Here is a 20,496-nt window from a genome sequence, read left to right on the forward strand (position 1 = left end):
CCCTGTACTAGATTTGAGGGGGGAGGGAGGTGTCTTCCCTCTAACAGACCAGGCTGGCTACACTATAGAAATAGAATGACTATAGAATTACTATTACTATGGGCTACACTACTAGTATGGGTCAAAGTGTAGAGGTGAGCCAGTGGAGGCAGGTCTTTCTTTCTTCCTCTTGCTAGTGATGCTTCAGTTTGACTAGAGTGTTGAGTGCTATGTGTCAGGAGTGCATGTATGTTAACCGCTTTTCTTCTATTATGAATGGGTCCAAGTCCTCTACACAGCAAGCGAATGGAAATGAAAGGGCAAGTGAAAAAAAGAACAGCACCGGTGCCTCAATCTAAGTAACATAATTTAAAAATCCCCATCAAAATCCACAATTTTAAGCTAGAGATATGTTTGTATGGGCTGCGTATTAATACTGTGCTGTATATTTGCTCATCAAGCCTGTTTACTACAGTTTATTTTGAAAAAATAAACCTTTTAACATTGATCGTCGCAGTTTCTGACTGTCACTACTTTCAAAAATCTATTTAGGGTTATTTGATACGTTTACGTTAGTTGAAGCCTGGGGATCTTTGTTCAATTGGCTCTTCTTTTCTTAGGTAAATAGAACAAAGGGCATCTCAGAGTAGGAATTTTCCCTTTTTGAACATAATGAATAATGTTATATTGACAGAGAGTAACTAATCTCGGAACAGCACTCCTACTAAGACTATTTGTGAATACGAGCCCTGGGATTAATTGGGGACATTCCTTGTGATCAGCAAACGTTCACAGATTATTTCATTGGTTGTTTCCTTACTTGATGGCTGGTCTTTTCTTGGGTTGGAAAATGGAGGACAACTTTGTAGGACTCAGCAGGGGAAGATTTCTTTCCACAAATTGGCCTTCATGTGACTTTTCCCAGCTTCCCAACTGAAGGCTCCAATAGCAACAGACCAACAATGTCCCCCACGCATGACTGATCCATTTCACCATGAGGAGGGAACTGACAACCTTGGGTGATGATGGCATTAAACTCTGCCCTGAGAAGCAACAGTCCACAAAGCCAAAAGAGAAATATATAAACTTCTGCTTTTTACAGCTTTAATAGATGTGTAATATACATAAAGAAGCATGTGAATGTTTTCCAAGATATACAGCGGAAGGGTCACTGTATTTTTATCAAAGTGGATTGACAGGTTTTTCTAGAATAAACAATGAAACATAATTATACTGAACAAAAATATAAATGCAACATGCAACACTTTCAAATATTTTACCGAGTTATAGTTCATATGAGGAAATCAGTCAGTTGAAATGAACTAATTTGGACCAAATCTATGGATTTCACATGACTGGGAATACAGATAAGCATCTCTAGGTTACTGATATCTTAAACAAAATGGGCATCATTATTTCATCATGGCATTTCTGTGCATTCAAATTGCCATCGATAAAATGCAATTGGGTTCATTGTCCGTAGCTTATGCCTGCCCATACCATAGCCCCAACGCCACCATGGGGCACTCTGTTCACAACGTTGACATCAGCAAACCGCTTTCTCACACGACGCCATACACGTGGTCAGCGGTTGTAAAGCTGGTTGGACGAACTGACAAATTCTCTAAAACAATGTTGGAGGCGGCTTATGGTAGAGAGATTAACATTCAATCATCTGGCAGCAGCTCTGGTGGACATCAGCATGTCCCCCTCATGTCCCCCAGCACACCCCCTCAAAACTTAAGACATCTGTGGCATTGTGTTTTGTGAAACAAACCGCACATTTTAGAGTGGCCTTTTATTGTCCCCAGCGCAAGGTTCACCTGTGTAATGATCATGCTGTTTAATCAGCTTCTTGATATGCCACACCTGTCAGGTGGATGGATTATCTTGGCAAAGGAGAAATGCTCACTAACAGGGATGTGTAAGGGTGGTCGTCGGTGGAAGAAGGTGAGGACCAAAGCGCAGCTTTGTTCATGATTATGTTTAATGAAAAGAACTGAACACTGAAATACAAAACAATAAAGTGAACAAACGAAATCCGAAACAGTACCGTGGCCCAAACACTCACACGGAAACAAACACCCACAACTCAAAAGTTAAACCCAGCCTACCTAAGTATGATTCTCAATCAGAGACAACTAACGACACCTGCCTCTGATTGAGAACCATACTAGGCTGAACTCAAAACCCAACATAGAAAACACACATAGACTGCCCACCCCAACTCACGCCCTGACTATACTAAATAAAGACAAAACAAAGGAAATAAAGGTCAGAACGTGACAGGATGTAAACACATTTCTGCGCAAAATTTGAGAGAAATAAGCTTTTTGTGTGTATGGACTATTTCTGGGATCTTTTATTTCAGCTCATGAAACATGTGACTAACATCTTGCATTTATATTTTTGTTCAATGTATAATAATATACTAACATAACCATACAGACACCCCAATCAAATTAATAGCACTAAAGAAGCCACATTATGAAAATACATTACCTCAACAAAACATTAATAAAAGAAACAGGGGTTGCTACTGTGTACACTGAGACCAACAGAGGGGCAACAAGAGCCAAATGGTGCTCTATAACCCAGTGACCAAACCTTAAAGTATTTAAATAGGTATTATTTATCCAACTGAATCATTCCCTGACCAAACAGGTGTTCCTCACACCATAACAGAAGTCATGTGGACTTCATTGGGATAGAAGAGAGGGATAAATGTTTATGACCATAGGAAAAATGTGTACATTGTGGGTCTGTTGTGCAATAAGGATGCAGTGAATCATTGATGGAGGATGTGAACAGCTCATTTGCTGGGTTGGAAAACATGAGAATCAAAATGCGAATTACTGGTCCTAGTAGTGAAAACTGAAACTGTATATTCTATTCAGCTCTTTGGCTTGCAATTCACCTTCCATTCTGCAGGTTTCCCCCATACCTCTTTACATTCTTATAACAGACATGTGGTTCAGAATTTTGGATTGTAATTAACACTGACATAATATTTGCATTTAAAGCTGTATTAAATGCAATATTAGTATATTTGAGAGTCTACCGTGTTACTTGATGACAACAGGTGTATTTAACAATAATAAAAGGGATGTCACTAAAAAGGTGTATGTGATAAACTTACTGTAAAACACGTTTGAATGAATAATAATTCATGAAGCAGGCAGGTCTCAGAAATCATGACCACTGTATATAATGCAAATTAGATGGGCATGTTTTTGCCTCCCATTATATGGATTAAAGTGATGCCGCATGGATAAGTGATGTCACCGAGTGGTAGATTTAAACATTGTTCATATGCGACCAGCTCAAACTAGTTTCGAAGAAAAAGTAGGACGACACAGTAAACGCAAGCTGTACTCTGGGTGCGGGAAGCAAACGACTACACAACCGGTATAGTGATTTGACTGTGAAGTTGCCTGTTTGTGAGAATGAAGTAAGTTGACGCACTGTTTTCTAATCCCGCATTTTTTGTCAGTTTAAGGCATTCATTATTAACAATCATAGACCATATCCATATGTTATTTACATTGTTTCTTTGTTCACCGATTTGCTGTCGATGTTCAGAACAAGTGCATGCATTTGTAGGCATCTCCAATTTGTTTTACGAACAATCAAATACCATATCGCTACAGACTGGGTTTTTACTCTATATTCTCAAACTCTTAAGGTACATTTTGAATATACCGTTTTAAGACTTCTTACAATGTGAGGGATATTTTTTTAAACTTTGTTTTCACATTCCCACAAGAGCATCCCTGTGTTATAATTTAGCCCAACTCTACTAGGTGTTAGAAAGCGTATCCTAGGGTGTTACTTGTTTAGCTTACACCTATTACCACCTGAACCAGAATCAGATGTAATTATTCAATCCGATATAATTGTTCAATTCAAATATGGGAAAGTAAATTCAGCTTTTGATAGTGCAAGTGATCTAATTAATTGAGTTTTAATGGTAGAAAAAGGTGGTTTCTATTCATTATGGGACAATCATCAGACAGTGTGGTTTCCAGATGTGTTTGTTCTCCAGCTACCATGGCTAGCTCATTGTTTGCCCGGGGCTTTATTTTACTCCCAATTAAAGCAACACTCTTCGTGCACTTGCAGGATGTCAATCCTGCCAGAGATTTTCCACACACTTTTGTCTAGTTTTAGGTTATAAGGCATGCCATGGTAAGGTAATCCTATATGAGACTATATTCAAGCTTTATAGCTAAGGTTGAACTGAGGAAGAGTGATTGGAGGAATGGAATGCACCCCATCACTCTTTTGTTGCTCCCTATCTTGACAACAACTTTTAAAGATTTTATTTTCCAAAACCTTTAGCTAAGGCTTTGTTTGTCTTGTATGTAGTTGTGAGACAGTTGTTGTGAAGTAGCTGTGAATAGTTGTGACCTCCTCAGCTCACGTTGTCTATTTGTTCAGTATGTCTACGCATGTTGGTTCCATGGATATAACAAGGTCATGTCTTAGTAAAACCTTGATTCACATTGTTTATACAGTGTTTGGTTGATATGATAATTTTGTTCTAGAGATCCACGACGGATCTGCGTTCAAGATCATCTTTAAATGACTTTCATGAAGTTTGCCTTTTGGGAGAGTGAACTCTCCGGTTCATGAGGAAGTTCTCAAAATGTACTGCCCTCGCATCTACCAAAGGGAGCATCACGCTTATTTTCTTCATCTTAAGACTTCATTGTCTTCTTATGCAAATAGGTTTACATTCAGCTGGACAGTGGAGAGGCCTTGCTCCTAAGATGTGGCATGGGATCTGTGTTAGGGCTTTTGAGAGAAATGAAAACAGGCAAGAAGGCCCTTTGTTTTGATCCAATGAATCAGTATTCCTTTGAGGGGACTCTAAAGGCCTTTCAGCAAGCGCTTGGCCTCTCCCTCCGCATGGCTGGAGCACAGAGAGGGAGAGGGAGCCTGCTGAGAGCCCGTTCTGTTCACACAAAAGCCCGGAGAAGCCCTCCACATTTGGGGCCGGGAGACGAGCGGGATTTGCTCGGCCGGCTGACGTGTGAAAGAACGGACTCATTTAATGGAGGCCTTTCTCTTGAAACTGAACTCTCAAAGAAGACTCTGTAATTTCCCAGCCCAGTAATGGGGGGGTGGAGAGAAACAGGGAGAGATGTATGGGTTATTGACACATTTAATGTATTCAAAGGGGATGCCTGTGGCCCACATATTAAAGGGATATACTGCTGTACTTGTTGATTGAGCACTCATCAAGTAATAGCAGAAGGCTTGAAGGCGTTCAGTTGATTCAGTGAGACAAAGGTTATCTAGGCAAAATATTATGATCGGATAAGAGCAATGTTAGAATCCATTAGCCTACTTTCATCATGCATAACTGTCAACAGGAAAATGTCTGTAAGTGGTGTACACTACCGTTCAAAAGTTTGGGGTCACTTAGAAATGTCCTTGTTTTTGAAAGAAAATAAAATGTTTGGTCCAGTAAAATAACATAAAATTGATCAGACATACAGTGTAGACATTGTTAATGTTGTAAATTACTATTGTAGCTGTAGCTGGAATATCTTCATAGGCATATAGAGGCCCATAATCAGCAACCATCACTCCTGTGTTCCAATGGCACGTTGTGTTAGCTAATCCAAGTTTATAGTTTTAAAAGGCTAATTGATCATTAGAAAACCCTTTTGCAATCATGTTAGCACAGCTGAAAACTGTTATTCTGATTAAAGAAGCAATAACACAGGTCTTCTTTAGACTAGTTTAATATCTGGAGCATCAGCATAACGTCAAGAGTAAAGAGGCGACTACGGGATGCTGGCCTTCTAGGCAGAGTTGCAAAGAAAAAGTAATATCTCTGACTGGCCAATAAAAATAAAATATTAAGATTGGCAAAAGAACACAGACACTGGACAGAGGAACTTTGCCTAGAATGCCAGCATCCAGGAGTCGCCTCTTCACTCTTGACGTTGAGATTGGTGTTTTGTGGGTACTATTTAAGGAAGCTACCAGTTGAGGACTTGTGAGGCGCCTGTTTCTCAAACTAGACACTCTAATATACTTGTCCTCTCGCTCAGTTGTGTACCGGGGCCTCCCACTCCTCTTTCTATTCTGGTTCGAGCCAGTTTGCTCTGTTCTGTGAAGGGAGTAGGACACAGCGTTGTACAAGATCTTCAGTTTCTTGGCAATTTCTAACATGGAATAGCCTTCATTTCTCAGAACAAGATTAGACTGACCAGTTTCAGAAGAAAGTAATTTGTTTCTGGCCATTTAGAGCCTGTAATCAAACCCACATATACTGATGCTCCATATACTCAACTAGTCTAAAGAAGGCCCGTTTTATTGCTTCTTTAATCAGAACAACAGTTTTCAGCTGTGCTAACATAATTGCAAAACGGTTTTCCAATGATCAATTAGCCTTTTAAAATGATAAACTTGGATTAGCTAACACAACATGCCATTGAAACACAGGAGTGATGGTTGCTGATAATGGGCCTCTGTACGCCTATGTTCAGCTGAAGTCGGACGTTTACATACGCTTAGGTTGGAGTCATTAAAACTCGTTTTTCAACCACTCCACAAATTTATTGTTAACAAACTATAGTTTTGGCAAGTCGGTTAGGACATCTACTTTGTGCATGACCCATTTTAATTTTTCCAACAATTGTTTACAGACAGATTATTTCACTTAAAATTCATTGTGTCACAATTCCAGTGGGTCAGAAGTTTATATACACTAAGTTGACTGAGCTTGGAAAATGTCAGCTTCTGATAGGCTAATTGACATCATTTGAGTCAATTGGAGGTGTACCTGTGGATGTATTTTAAGGCCTACCTTTAAATTCAGTGCCTCTTTGCTTGACATCATGGGAAAATCTAAATAAATCAGCCAAGACCTCAGAATTGTCTTTTATAGACCTCCACAAGTCTGGTTTATCCTTGGGAGCAATTTCCAAACGCATGAAGGTACCACGTTCATCTGTACAAACAATAGTACGCAAGTATCAACACCATGGGACCATGCAGCCGTCATACCGCTCAGGAAGGAGATGCGTTCTGTCTCCTAGAGATGAACCATCATAAAAAAAAGCCAGACTACGGTTTGCAACTTGCCATGGGGACAAAGATCGTACTTTTTAGAGAAATGTCCTCTGGTCTGATGAAACAAAAATAGAACTGTTTGGCCATAATGACTATCGTTATGTTTGGAGGAAAAAGGGGGAGGCTTGCAAGCCCGAAGAACACCATCCCAACCGTGAAGCCTGGGGGTGGCAGCATCATGTTGTGGGGGTGGCAGCATCATGTTGTGGGGGTGCTTTGCTGTAGGAGGCTGGTACACGTCACAAAATAAATGGCATCACGAGGGAGGAAAATTATATAGATATATTGAAGCAACATCTTCAAGACATCAGTCAGGAAGTTAAAGCTTGGTCGCAAATTTTTATTTTATTTATTTCACCTTTATTTAACCAGGTAAGCAAGTTGAGAACAAGTTCTCATTTACAATTGCGACCTGGCCAAGATAAAGCAAAGCAGTTCGACACATACAACGACACAGAGTTACACATGGAGTAAAACAAACATACAGTCAATAATACAGTAAAAAAAAACAAGTCTATATACAATGTGAGCAAATTAGGTGAGAAGGGAGGTAAAGGCAAAAAAGGCCATGGTGGCAAAGTAAATACAATATAGCAAGTAAAACACTGGAATGGTAGTTTTGTTTGGGTCTTCCAAATTGACAATGACCGCAAGCACTCTTCCAAAGTTGTGGCAAAATGACTGAAGGACGATAAAGTCAAGGTATTCGAGTGGCCATCACGAAGCCCTGACCTCAATCCTATAGAAAATGTATGGACAGAACTGAGAAAGCGAGTGCGAGCAAGGAGTCCTACAAACCTGACTCAGTTACACCAGCTATGTCAGGAGGAATGGACCAAAATTCACCCAACTTATTGTGGGAAGATTGTGGAAGGCTACCCAAAACGTTTGACCCAAGTTAAACATTTTAAAGGCAATGCTACCAAATACTAATTGAGTGTATGTAAACATCTGACCCACTCGGAATGTGATGAAATAAATATAAGCTGAAATAAATAATTATCTTTATCATTATTCTGACATTTCACATTCTTAAAATAAAGTGGTGACCTAACTGACTTAAGACAGGGAATTTTTACTAGGATTTAAATGTCAGGAATTGTGAAAAACTGAGTTTAAATGTATTTGGCTAAGGTGTATGTAAACTTCCGACTTCAACTGTAGATATTCCATAAAAAATCAGCCGTTTCCAGCTACAATAGTCATTTACAACATTAACAATGTCTACACTGTACTTCTGATGAATTTGATGTTATTTTAATGGGCAAAACATTTGCTTTTCTTTCAAAAACAAGGACATTTCTAAGTGACCCCAAACTTTTGAATGGCCGTGTATTTGCGTGGTGTTCCATGTAATCATGGAAACAAAAATACAGATATTAGTAGGCTATGTTCATAGGCTAAAATGATCCACCAACTAAGATGAAGGACAGTTAACTGCAGAGTAACTTCAAATTAAAGTAATCTATAAACTGACTGAAAACAGAACAAAGTATGTTATAATAAGTACAGTGTACTGCATTGAGGTGCAGTAACTCATAGCAACACATATAGTGCCTTCAGAAATTATTCACACCCTTGACTTTTTCCACATTCCATATTACAGCCTGAATTTAGACTAAATTGAGACTGTGTCCCTGGCCTACACACAATAACTCATAATGTCAAAGTGAAATTACACTGAACAAAAATATAAATGCAACATGCAACAATTTCAAAGATTTTACTGAGTTACAGTTCATATAAGGTAATCATTCAATTTAAATAAATGAATTAGGTCCTAGTCTATGGATTTCACATGACTGGGAATACAGATGCATCTGTTGTTCACAGATTTCTTTAAAAAAAGCAAGGTTATGGATCATAAAACCAGTCCAGCATTTGCGACCACCATTTGCCTCATTCAGTGCGACACATCTCCTTCAAATAGAGTTGATCAGGCTTTCGATTGTGGCCTGTGGAATGTTGTCCCACTCCTCTTCAATGACTCTGCGAAGTTGCTGGATATTGGCGGGAAATGGAACACGCTGTTGTACACATCGACACAGAGCATCCCAAACATGCTCAATGGGTGACATGCCTGGTGAATATGCAGGATTTGGAAAAACTGGGACATTTCAGCTTGTGTACAGATCCTTGCAACATGGGGCTGTGCATTATCATGCAGAAACATGAAGTGATGGCGATGGATGAATGGCACGAGAATGGACTTCAGGATTTCGTCACGATATCTCTGTGCATTCAAATTGCCATCGATAAATTGCAATTGTGTTCATTGTCTGTGGCTTATGTCTACCCATACCATAACTTCACCGCCACCATGGGACACTCTGTTCACAACGTTGACATCAGCAAACAGTTCATCCACACGAATGCCGTAGACGCTGTCTGACAGGTACAGACGATTTCTCAGGTGAAGCCAGATGTGGAGGTCCTGGGCTGGCGTGGTTATACTTAGTCTGCTGTTGTGAGGCCGGTTGGACGTACTGCCTAGTTCTCTAAAATGGCGTTGGGAGCGGCTTATGGTAAAGAAATTCATATAAAATTCTCTGGCAACAGCTCTGGTGGACATTCCTGCAGTCAGCGTATCAATTGTACGCTCCCTCAAACTTGTGGCGTTCTGTGGCATTCTGTTGTGTGACAAAACTGTTGTGTGACAAAACTGCACATTTTAGAGTGGCCTTTTATTGTCCCCAGCACAAGGTGTACTTGTGTAATGGTCATGCTGTTTAATCAGCTTCTTGATATGCAACACTTGTTAGGTGAATAGATTATCTTGGCAAAATGCTCACTAACAGGGATGTAAACAAATTTGTGCACAACATTTGAGAGAAATAAGCTTTTTGTGCGTATGGAACATTTCTGGGATCTTTTATTTCAGCTCATGAAACATGGAACCAACACTTTACATGTTGCATTTATATTTTTTGTTTAGTGTATGTTTTAATTTTTAATATTTTACAAATTAACTCAAATTGAAAAGCTGAAATGTTTTGAGTCAATAAGTATTCCAGCCCTTTATGGCATGCTTAAATAAGTTCAGGAGTATACATTTGCTTAACAAGTCACATAAGTTGCATGGACTCACTCTGTGTGGAATAATAGTATTTAACATATTTTTAATGACTACCTCATCTCTGTACCCAACACATACAATTATGTGTATGGTCCCTCAGTCACGCAGTGATTTTTAAACACCGATTCAACCACAAAGACCAGGTAGGTTTTCCAATGGCTTGCTAAGAAGGTCACCTATTGGTAGATAGGTAAAAATAAAAAAGGAGACAAAGAAATGAACTTTATGTCCTGAATACAAAGCGTTATGTTTGGGGCAAATCCAACACAACACATCATTGAGTATCACTCTTCATATTTTCAAGCACGGTGGTGGCTGCATTATGTAATGGGTATGATTGTCATCGGCAAGGACTAGGGAGTTTTTTTGGGGATAAAAATAAATGGTATAGAGCTAAGCACAAGCAAAATCCTAGAGGAACATTTGGTTCAGTCTGCTTTCCAACAGACACTGGGAGACAAATTCACCTTTCAGCAGGACAATAATCTAAAACACAAGGCCAAATATACACTGGAGTTGCTTACCAAGACGGCAATGAATGTTCGAGTGGCCTAGTTACAGTTTTGACTTGAATCGATTTGAAAATCTATGGCAAGACTTAAAAATGGCTGTCTAGCAATGATCAACAACCAACGTGACAGAACCTGAAGAATGTTTAAAAGAATAATGTGCAAATATTGCATAGTCCAGGTGTGCAAAGCTCTTAGAGACTTACCCAGAAATATTGACAGCTGTAATCACTTCCCAAGGTGATTCTAACATGTATGGAGGTGTGAATACTTTTAAATGAGATAGTTCTGTATTTCATTTTCAATATATTTGCAAAAACTTCTAAAAACATGTTTTCACTTTGTCATTATGGGGTATTGTGTGTAGATGGGTAAGAAACATATATGCTTTTAATTCAGGCTGTAACACAACAAAATGTGGAATTAAGTCAAGGGGTATGAATACTTTCTGAAGGCACGGTAGCTGACTAAACTCCACTACATGGTGAAGGAAGTTTCTGATGAACTCCACCAAAAGGGTGGAGCAGAGACCAGGCTTTTTGGAATTCAGGTCTGACTACATTGGTTCACCCAAGATCAATACTTAAAAAAAAAATGTTTTTATTAAATGCTAACCTTGTACCTATGTTTGCCCTCTGTAGTTATGTGTCTTTCTGTGTTTGCTGTCAATAAACGTTAATCAAATACAAGTACTGACTGTGTACTTGTTGAGATTCAATTGGCACATGCGCATTTGCGCTGAGTTGCCATCTTAGATCAAGAGCGATGAACAAACAGTTGGTGGTTGTATGTGATGGACAAACATAGGTACAACGTTAGAAAGTTTCCTAATTCTGACTAGCACATGAACGCGGCATTAGTAATTTGATGCCCAACTCAACAGTCGATGAGGTGGCACGCAACCATTGGTTGATGCAATGCAACGCCTCATTTGTTCCTCTGGTAAATGTAGAGGTTAACCCAGGCTCTGCAGCCCTCAGCATCACTCCAATTCCCCAGGCGCTCTCATTTGCTTCTGTAACCGTAAAAGCATTGGTTTCATGCATGTAAACATTAGAAGCCTTCTCCCTAACTTTGTTTTATTCACTACTTTAGCACACTCCGCCAACCCGGATGTCCTAGCCGTGTCTGAATCCTGGCTTAGGAAGGCCACCAAAAATCCTGAAATTTCCATCCCTAACTATAACATTTCCCAACAAGATAGAACTGCCAAAGGGGGCGGAGTTAGCCTGCGGAGTTCTGTCATACTATCCAGGTCTGTGCCCAAACAATTCGAGCTTCTACTATTAAAAATCCACCTTTCCAGAAACCGTTGCCGCTTGTTATAGACCCCTTCGGTCCCCAGTTGTGCCCTGGACACCATATGTGAATTGATCGCCCCCAATCTATCTTCAGAGTTCGTAGTGTTAGGTGACCTAAACTGGGACATGCTTAACACAATCTAAGCTAGATGCCCTCAATATCACACAAATCATCAAGGAACCTACCCGTTACAACCCTAAATTCATAACCATGAGCACCCCCTTAGATATCATCCTGACCAACCTGCCCTCGAAATACCCCTCTGCTGTCTTCAACCAGGATCTCAGTAATCACTGCCTCATTGCCTGTGTGCGTAATGGGTCTGCGGTCAAACGACCACCCCTCATCACTGTCAAACACTCCCTAAAACACTTCAGTTAGCAGGCCTTTCTAATCGACCTGGCCCGGGTATCCTGAAAGGATATTTACCTCATCCTGTGAGGATGCCTGGCTGCTCTTCAAAAGTGCTTAAATAAGCATGTCCCATTCAAAAAATGTAGAACTAAGAACAGACTTCACCCCAGACTTGACTGCCCTTGACCAGCACAAAAACATCCTGTGGCGTTATGCATTAGCATCGAATAGCCCCGCGATATGCAACTTTTCAGGGAAGTCAGGAACAAATGTACTCAGTTAGGAAAGCTAAGGCTAGCTTTTTCAAACAGAAATTTTCTTCCTGTAGCACTAATTCCAAAAAGTTCTGGGACACTGTAAAGCCTATGAAGAATAAGAGCACCTCCTCCCAGCTGCCCACTGCACTGAGGATAGGAAACAATGTCACCACCGATAAATCTACGATAATCGATCATTTCAATAAGCATTCTCCCACGGCTGGCCATGCTTTCCACCTGGCTACCCCTACCCCGGCCAACATCTCAGCATCCCGTGCAGCAACTTGCCCCCCCCCCCCCCCGCTTCTCTTTCACCCAAACCAGACAGCTGATGTTCTGAAAGAGCTGCAAAATCTGGACCCCTACAAATCAGCTGGGCTAGACAATCTAGACCATCCGACTTCCCCTTAAATTGGAAAGCTTCCATGGTCATCCCCCCCTTCAAAGGGGGAGACACTATAGACCCAAACTGTTATAGACCTATAGATCCTGGCCTGCCTTTCTAAAATCTTCAAAAGCCAAGATCACCGACCATTTCGAATCCAAACCGTACCTTCTCCACTATGCAGTCTGGTTTCCAAGCTGGTCATGGGTGCACCTCAACCACGCTCAAGGTCCTGAACGATATCATAACCGCCATCGATAAAAGACAGTAATGTGCAGCCGTCTTCATTGACCTGGCCAAGGCCTTCAACTCTGTCAATCATTGCATTCTTATCAGCAGACTCAATAGCCTTGGCTTCTCAAATGACTGCCTCGCCTCGTTCACCAACTATTTCTCAGATAGAGTTCAGTGTGTGATTCTGTGATCCAACTCTACGCAAACGACACCATTCTGTATACATTTGGCCCTTCTTTGGACATTGTGCTAACAAACCTACAAACAAGCATCAATGCCATACAACACTCCTTCCGTGGCCTCCAACTGCTTTTAAATGCTAGTAAAACTAAGTGCATGCTCTTCAACCGATTGCTGCCAGCACCCTTCCGCCCGACTAGCATCACTACCCTGGACGGTTCTGACCTGGAATATGTGGACAACTACAAATACCTAGGTGTCTGGTTAGACTGTAAACTCTCTTTCCAGACTCGCATTAAGCATCTCCAATCCAAAATTAAATCTGGAATCGGCTTCCTATTTCGCAACAAAGCCTCCTTCACTCACGCCTCCAAACATACCCTCTTAAAACGGACTATCCTACCGATCCTTGATTTCGGCGATGTCATTTACAAAATAGCCTCCAACACTCTACTCAGCGAACTGGAGGTAGTCTATCACAGTGCCATCCGTTTTATCACCAAAGTCCCATATACTACCCACCACTGCGACCTGTATGCTCTCGTTGGCTGGTCCTTACTACATCTCTGTCGCAAAACCTACTGGCTCCAGGTCATCTATAAGTCTTTGCTAGGTAAAGCCCCGCCTTATCTCAGCTCACTGGCAACACCCACCCGTAGCTCGTGCACCAGCAGGTATATTGCGCTGGTCACCCCCAAAGCCAACACACCCTTTGGCCGCCTTTCCTTCCAGTTCTCTGCTGCCAATGACTGGAACGAATTGCAAAAATCTCTGAAGCTGGAGTCTTTTTTCTCCTGTCTGAGCAGCTTATTGATCACTGTACCTGTACACAGTCAATCTGTAAATAGCCCACCCAACTACCTCATCCCCATATTATTACTTACCCTCTTACTCGTTTGCACCCCAATATCTCTACGTGCAGTTTTTATTTTTTATTTTTTATTTCATCTTGATTTAACCAGGTAGGCCAGTTGAGAACAAGTTCTCATTTACAACTGCGACCTTGCCAAGATAAAGCAAAGCAGTGCGACAAAAAGAACAACAAAAAGTTACACATGGAATAAGCAAACATACAGTCAATAATACAGTAGAAACAGTCTATATACAGTGTGTGCAAATGAGGTAGGATCATGCACATCGTGCACATCATCATCTGCACATCTATCACTCCAGTATTAATGCTAAACCTCTCTACTCTTCTACATTTCTATTTTTATTTTATTTTGTGTTTTTAACTGTACGTTTGTTTTATGTCTAACTCTGTGTTGTTGTTTTTGTTGCACTGCTTTGCTTTATCTTGGCCAGGTCGCAGTTGTAAATGAGAACTTGTTCTCAACTGGCCTATCTGGTTAAATCAAGGTGAAATAATGCATCTATGCATCTACAGTCGTGGCCAAAAGTTTTGAGAATGACACAAATATTAATTTCCCCAAAGTCTGCTGCCTCAGTTTGTATGAAGGCAATTTGCATATACTCCAGAATGTTATGAAGAGTGATCATATGAATTGCAATTAACTGTAAAGTCCCTCTTTGCCATGCAAATGAACTGAATCCCCCAAAAATATTTCTCCTGCATTTCAGCCCTGCCACAAAAGTACCAGCTGACATCATGTCAGTGATTCTCTCGTTAACACAGGTGTGAGTGTTGACGAGGACAAGGCTAGACATCACTCTGTCATGCTGATTGAGTTTGAATAACAGACTGTAAGCTTCAAAAGGAGGGTGGTGCTTGGGATCATTGTTCTTCCTCTGTCAACCATGATTACCTGCAAGAAAACATGTGCCGTCATCATTGCTTTGCACAAAAAGCGTTTCACAGGCAAGGATATTGCTGCCAGTAAGATTGCACCTACATCAACCATATATCGGATCATCAAGAAATTCAAGGAGAGCGGTTCAATTGTTGTGAAGAAGGCTTCAGGGCGCGAAAGAAAGTCCAGCAAGCGCCAGGACCGTCTCCTAAAGTTGATTCAGCTGCGGGATTGGGGCACCACCAGCACAGAGCTTGCTCAGGAATGGCAGCAGGCAGGTGTGAGTGCATCTGCACGCACAGTGGGGCGAAGACTTTTGGAGGATGGCCTGGTGTCAAGAAGGGCAGCAAAGAAGCCACTTCTCTCTAGGAAAAACATCAGGGACAGACTGATATTCTGCAAAAGGTACAGGGATTGGACTGCTGAAGACTGGGGTAAAGTCATTTTCGCTGATGAATCCCCTTTCCGATTGTTTGGGGCATCCGGACAAAAGCTTGTCCAGAGAAGACAAGATGAGCACTACCATCAGTCCTGTGTAAACAGTAAAGAATCCTGATACCATTCATGTGTGGGGTTGCTTCACAGCCAAGGGAGTGGGCTCACTCACAATTTTTCCTAAGAACGCAGCCATGAATAAAGAATGGTACCAACATCCTTCGAGAGCAACTTCTCCCAACCATCCAGGAACAGTTTGGTGACGAACAATGCCTTTTCCAGCATGAAAGACCACCTTGTCATAAGGCAAATGTGATAACTAAGTGGCTCGGGGAACAAAACATCAATATTTGGGGTCCATGGCCAGGAAACTCCCCAGACCTTAATCCTATTCAGAACGTGTGGTCAATCCTCAAGAGGCGGGTGGACAAACAAAAACCAACAAAGTCTGACAAACTCCAAGCATTCATTATGCAAGAATGGGCTGCCATAAGTCAGGATATGGCCCAGAAATTAATTGACAGCATGCCAGGGCGGATTGCAGAGGTCTTGAAAAAGAGGGTCAACACTGCAAATTTTGACTCTTCGCATCAACTTCATGTAATTGTCAATAAAAGCCTTTGACACTTATGAAATGCTTGTAATTATACTTCAGTATTCCATAGTAACATCTGACAATAATATCTAAAGGCACTGAAATAGCAAACCTTGTGGAAATTAATATTTGTGTCATTCTCAAAACTTTTGGCCATGACTGTAGTCGGGCAGGAACTCAACCGTGGTCACTCACAAATTACAACTCCCAAAAACATAAAAAAGATATAGGACATACATGGAACCATAATGTGTTTTGATCATCTCTTTCAGCCCAGTGGCTAGTAAACTTTCCAATAATATGTTGATAATGATATTACATTTTCTCTCCACAGAATGCAAGGTGTGTTCTCAATGACACTTGTGCTGCTTGTGGCCTTGATGGTCACAGCAGAAGCAGCACACAAACATGGTGACAAAAAAGGTGAGATGTGATCAAACTACATTAATGTGTACAGTATGTCAGATTTTTAAAAATGTATCCCTTTGAAGGAGCTCATGCTATGTTGTGTTACTGCAAATGTCAGGCAAAATCAATTAAATTATTTATTTGTTTTATTTTTGGTGCCACAGGTCAGAAAGCCAAAGAGGGGGGCAAAGCAGAATGTGCTGAGAAGCGCTTTGGCAAATGTGTGCCCAATGCTGGTGACTGTGGAGATGGGTTCCGTGAGGCCACCTGCAGTGAGCACACCACCAAACACAAGTGCAATATCCCCTGCAACTGGAAGAAGGCCTTTGGTGGTACGAGGGCAAATGTTGGAGATGGATGTGGTCCTGACAGACACATACAGTACATACATATATTCACATATATGTAAATATACTACATGTATCTGCATTCTGTACCATCATCATTAGTAACTAGGGCCCATAGTTTTTCATGGTCACTGGTCAGGTCTCATCGTGGTCAGGAAAAACTCTGGTCTCTAATCATAACGGAATTAGATCAACATGTTTTTATGGATGTTTTATATGATAAAATAGATGGTATTTCTTTCTAGCTGACTGCAAGTACAGGTTCACCAATTGGGGTGAGTGTGACACGACCACCGGCACCAAAAGCCGGTCAGGAACCCTGAAGAAAGACCTGTTCAAGTTAGACTGCGAGGCCACCATCACGGTGACCAAGCCATGCTCCTCTAAGCCCAAGGGGAAGGGAGGAAAAGGTAGGTCGGATCTCATTTATTAGACCACCATAGGACAAACCCAGCGGGCAAAACTGGTTGAAATTCTGTTTGTTAAGGGGATGTTGAATACTGATGGCATACTCCTTAGCAGGTATGCATTTGTCACTAAACTGGAAAAGCAGGTTCTCCAAAACAACATGAAAACACAAACCCAACACTGCAGAAAATAAAGCAATTCATATGCTGAAAGGAATTTCATAGCCACCCTGTCAAAATGCACTGCGCCGTTTGACTGAGAATAGCCCAATTGAATCCAAACAACTGACTTTTTCTTCTTTTTTTTATAGGGAAGAGGACAGAGTGACAACTAAAGAGTGAAGCTTGAGAACTGACTGAGACACAGCAGGTGTGACTTCTGGCTTACTTCAGCAGCACAGTTGTCACCCTCCTTTGCCAAACACTCAGCCAGTGTCTCTGACTGTGTCCAAAATGACACCCTATCCGTTATATAGTGCTCTACTTTTAGACCAGAGGGCCCTGGTCAAAAGTAGTGCAATATATAAGGGATAGGGTGTCATTTGGGATGTAGCATCTGTCTCTGCCGCTAAGCGCTTTGTCCTTCTCAAAACAACAACAACCCAACAATCTCTGTCTATACTCTCATGTTCATGTCTTTTCACGAAAACAATCTTGTTATGTGTTTTTATTTGTTTTAAGGGTTAAAAAAAATCTTTACATTCTTTTCAGTAGGAAACTTGACATATAAGTCAGTCTTCATAGTTTTAGGCCATCTTGTGTTTTTTTTTTTTTTTAACAGAAAATGTAAAGAACTCAACTTCTATTGATAGTTGTAATAAAGCTATAGTTACAAAATTAAACATAAACAAACAACACTATGAACAAACTTATAATATTTCTTCAATGATCATGAGTGTCGTTGACCATGTTCCAAGAAGCTCAAAAATACATATTTTAGAAGATTTTAGAGGAATCGTTTTTGTATGTGGATATGTGTACTGTCTATATCCTGGAAACAAATATTAGAATTGTATGGAACAATGGAACTCCTCTGCAAAATGTATTTTTGAACTATAGAAATGACTGGAATTGCAACACAAGGTTTGTATAAAATACTGTACTGTTGTTTGTATAACAAAAATTTGTTGTGTTTTGTCTGAATACTTTTCATATTAAGTAATTGTTTTTCTCAAATCAAATCAACGTTTATTCGTCATGTGCAGCGAATACAACCGGTGTAGACCTTACAGTGAACTGGTTACTTACAGGCTTTAACCAATTGTGCAAAAAAGGTGTTAGGTGAACAATAAGTAAGTAAAGAAATAAAACAACAGTAAAAAGACAGGCTATAAAAGTAGCGAGGCTACATACAGACACCGGTTAGTCAGGCTGATTGAGGTAGTATGTACATGTAGATATGGTTAAAGTGACTATGCATATATGATGAACAGAGAGTAACAGTAGCGTAAAAGAGGGGTTGGTGGGTGGGACACAATGCAGATAGCCCGGTTAGCCAATGTGCGGGAGCACTGGTTGGTCAGCCCAATTCAGGTAGTATGTACATGAATGTATAGTTAAAGTGACTATGCATACAGTATATGATAAACAGAGAGTAGCAGCAGCGTAAAAAGAGGGGTTGGGGGGGCACACAATGCATATAGTCCGGGTAGCCATTTGATTACCTGTTCAGGAGTCTTATGGATTGGGGGCAAAAACTGTTGAGAAGCCTTTTTGTCCTAGACTTGGCACCCCGGTACCGCTTGCCATGCGGTAGTAGAGAGAACAGTCTATGACTGGGGTGGCTGGGGTCTTTGACAATTTTTAGGGCCTTCCTCTGACACGCCTGGTGTAGAGGTCCTGGATGGCAGGCAGCTTAGCCCCAGTGATGTACTGGGCTGTATGCACTACCATCTGTAGTGCCTTGCGGTCAGAGGCCGAGGAATTGCCGTACCGGCAGTGATGCAACCAGTCTATGACTGGGGTGCTCTCAATGTTGCAGCTGTAGAACCTTTTGAGGATCTCAGGACCCATGCCAAATCTTTTTAGTTTCCTGAGGGGGAATAGGCTTTGTCGTGCCCTCTTCACGATTGTCTTGGTGTGTTTGGACCATTCTAGTTTGTTGTTGATGTGGACACCAAGGAACTTGAAGTTCTCAACCTGCTCCACTACAGCCCCGTCGATGAGAATGAGGGCGTGCTCGGTCCTCCTTTTACTGTTGTCCACAATCATCTCCTTAGTCTTGGTTACGTTTAGTGATAGGTTGTTATTCTGTCACCACCCGGCCAGGTGTCTTCTGTGTTAATTATTAGGGGAAAACACTTTATTGAACCTGATTTGTACACAATGTAGACATTAATTTTGGAAGACTTTAGAATACTTGAAAAAAGGCAAAGCCCTCCTCCCTGAAAGAATAAAGGTAGAATGGGAAAAAAAGGACGAAAATTACAGTGAATGTGAATTCAGTTACAAATGATCAGTTCTCATTTATATCAAGTAATATATGTTAAATTAACATCAGTCATTTAGCAGCTTTTGATAATTTGCTAAATAATAATAATCAACTTCTATGAAAGCACGCCACAACAAAAAATATTTTGTAAACAATAAAAAGGGGTTCAAATGTTATGAGCTGTGTAATTACATGCCTTGCATCTTACAGTTCTTACAGTTGTATCTTACAGGTCTAGGTCAGTGATATAAACCCTTTACTCCATTATCCATTGTCAATTACAGTATTACCACTGGTGAAATACAGCTGCTTCCCATACAGTCACATAGTAGAAACCAGATAGAAATGGCGGAAGTCTTTTCTTGAGCAAATTAAGGTTTCATGCCATCTTGTTATGTAGTGTACCACTTCAGCGCACCACATATCACATTGTGGATATTTAATGGCCCTTTCCCACATTTCTAAAGAGGTATCTGTTACACATTTTATACATCATTATTACATTTTGGAGAAGTTCAGGCTAATAAGGAGTACATTATAGGATTCTATTTGTGTGACTTTTCAAGCCATTGATTGAATAGCCACAAAACCACATCATTCAGATTCAACTTACACCATGTTTTGAGGGTTTTTATTATATTCCCTCTGCGACGAGAGGTAACATCGCACGGACACTCGTCTTAAAGTCGCAGTCAGGTTCGATATCATTGGTCTGTCCAAGGATTTCATACTTCAATCCACCTCTGGCTCTGTACTA

At 40.8% G+C, this 20,496-nt stretch overlaps 1 protein-coding gene across 1 annotated transcript; it reads left to right on the top strand.

Annotated features, from left to right (window-relative positions):
* Positions 1-3,236: 3,236 nt before the first annotated feature.
* LOC115109008 (midkine-A-like) lies at positions 3,237-18,537 on the top strand. Its single transcript, XM_029633550.2, has 5 exons — positions 3,237-3,430; positions 16,481-16,569; positions 16,719-16,886; positions 17,147-17,311; positions 17,620-18,537. Exons 1-5 carry the CDS (start codon positions 3,426-3,428, stop codon positions 17,634-17,636), a joined length of 444 nt encoding a protein of 147 aa, XP_029489410.1. The 5' UTR covers positions 3,237-3,425; the 3' UTR covers positions 17,637-18,537.
* The last annotated feature ends 1,959 nt before the right edge of the window (positions 18,538-20,496 follow it).

The sequence above is a fragment of the Oncorhynchus nerka genome, linkage group LG25 (assembly GCF_034236695.1).
Source record: "Oncorhynchus nerka isolate Pitt River linkage group LG25, Oner_Uvic_2.0, whole genome shotgun sequence".
Lineage (NCBI taxonomy): Eukaryota > Metazoa > Chordata > Actinopteri > Salmoniformes > Salmonidae > Oncorhynchus > Oncorhynchus nerka.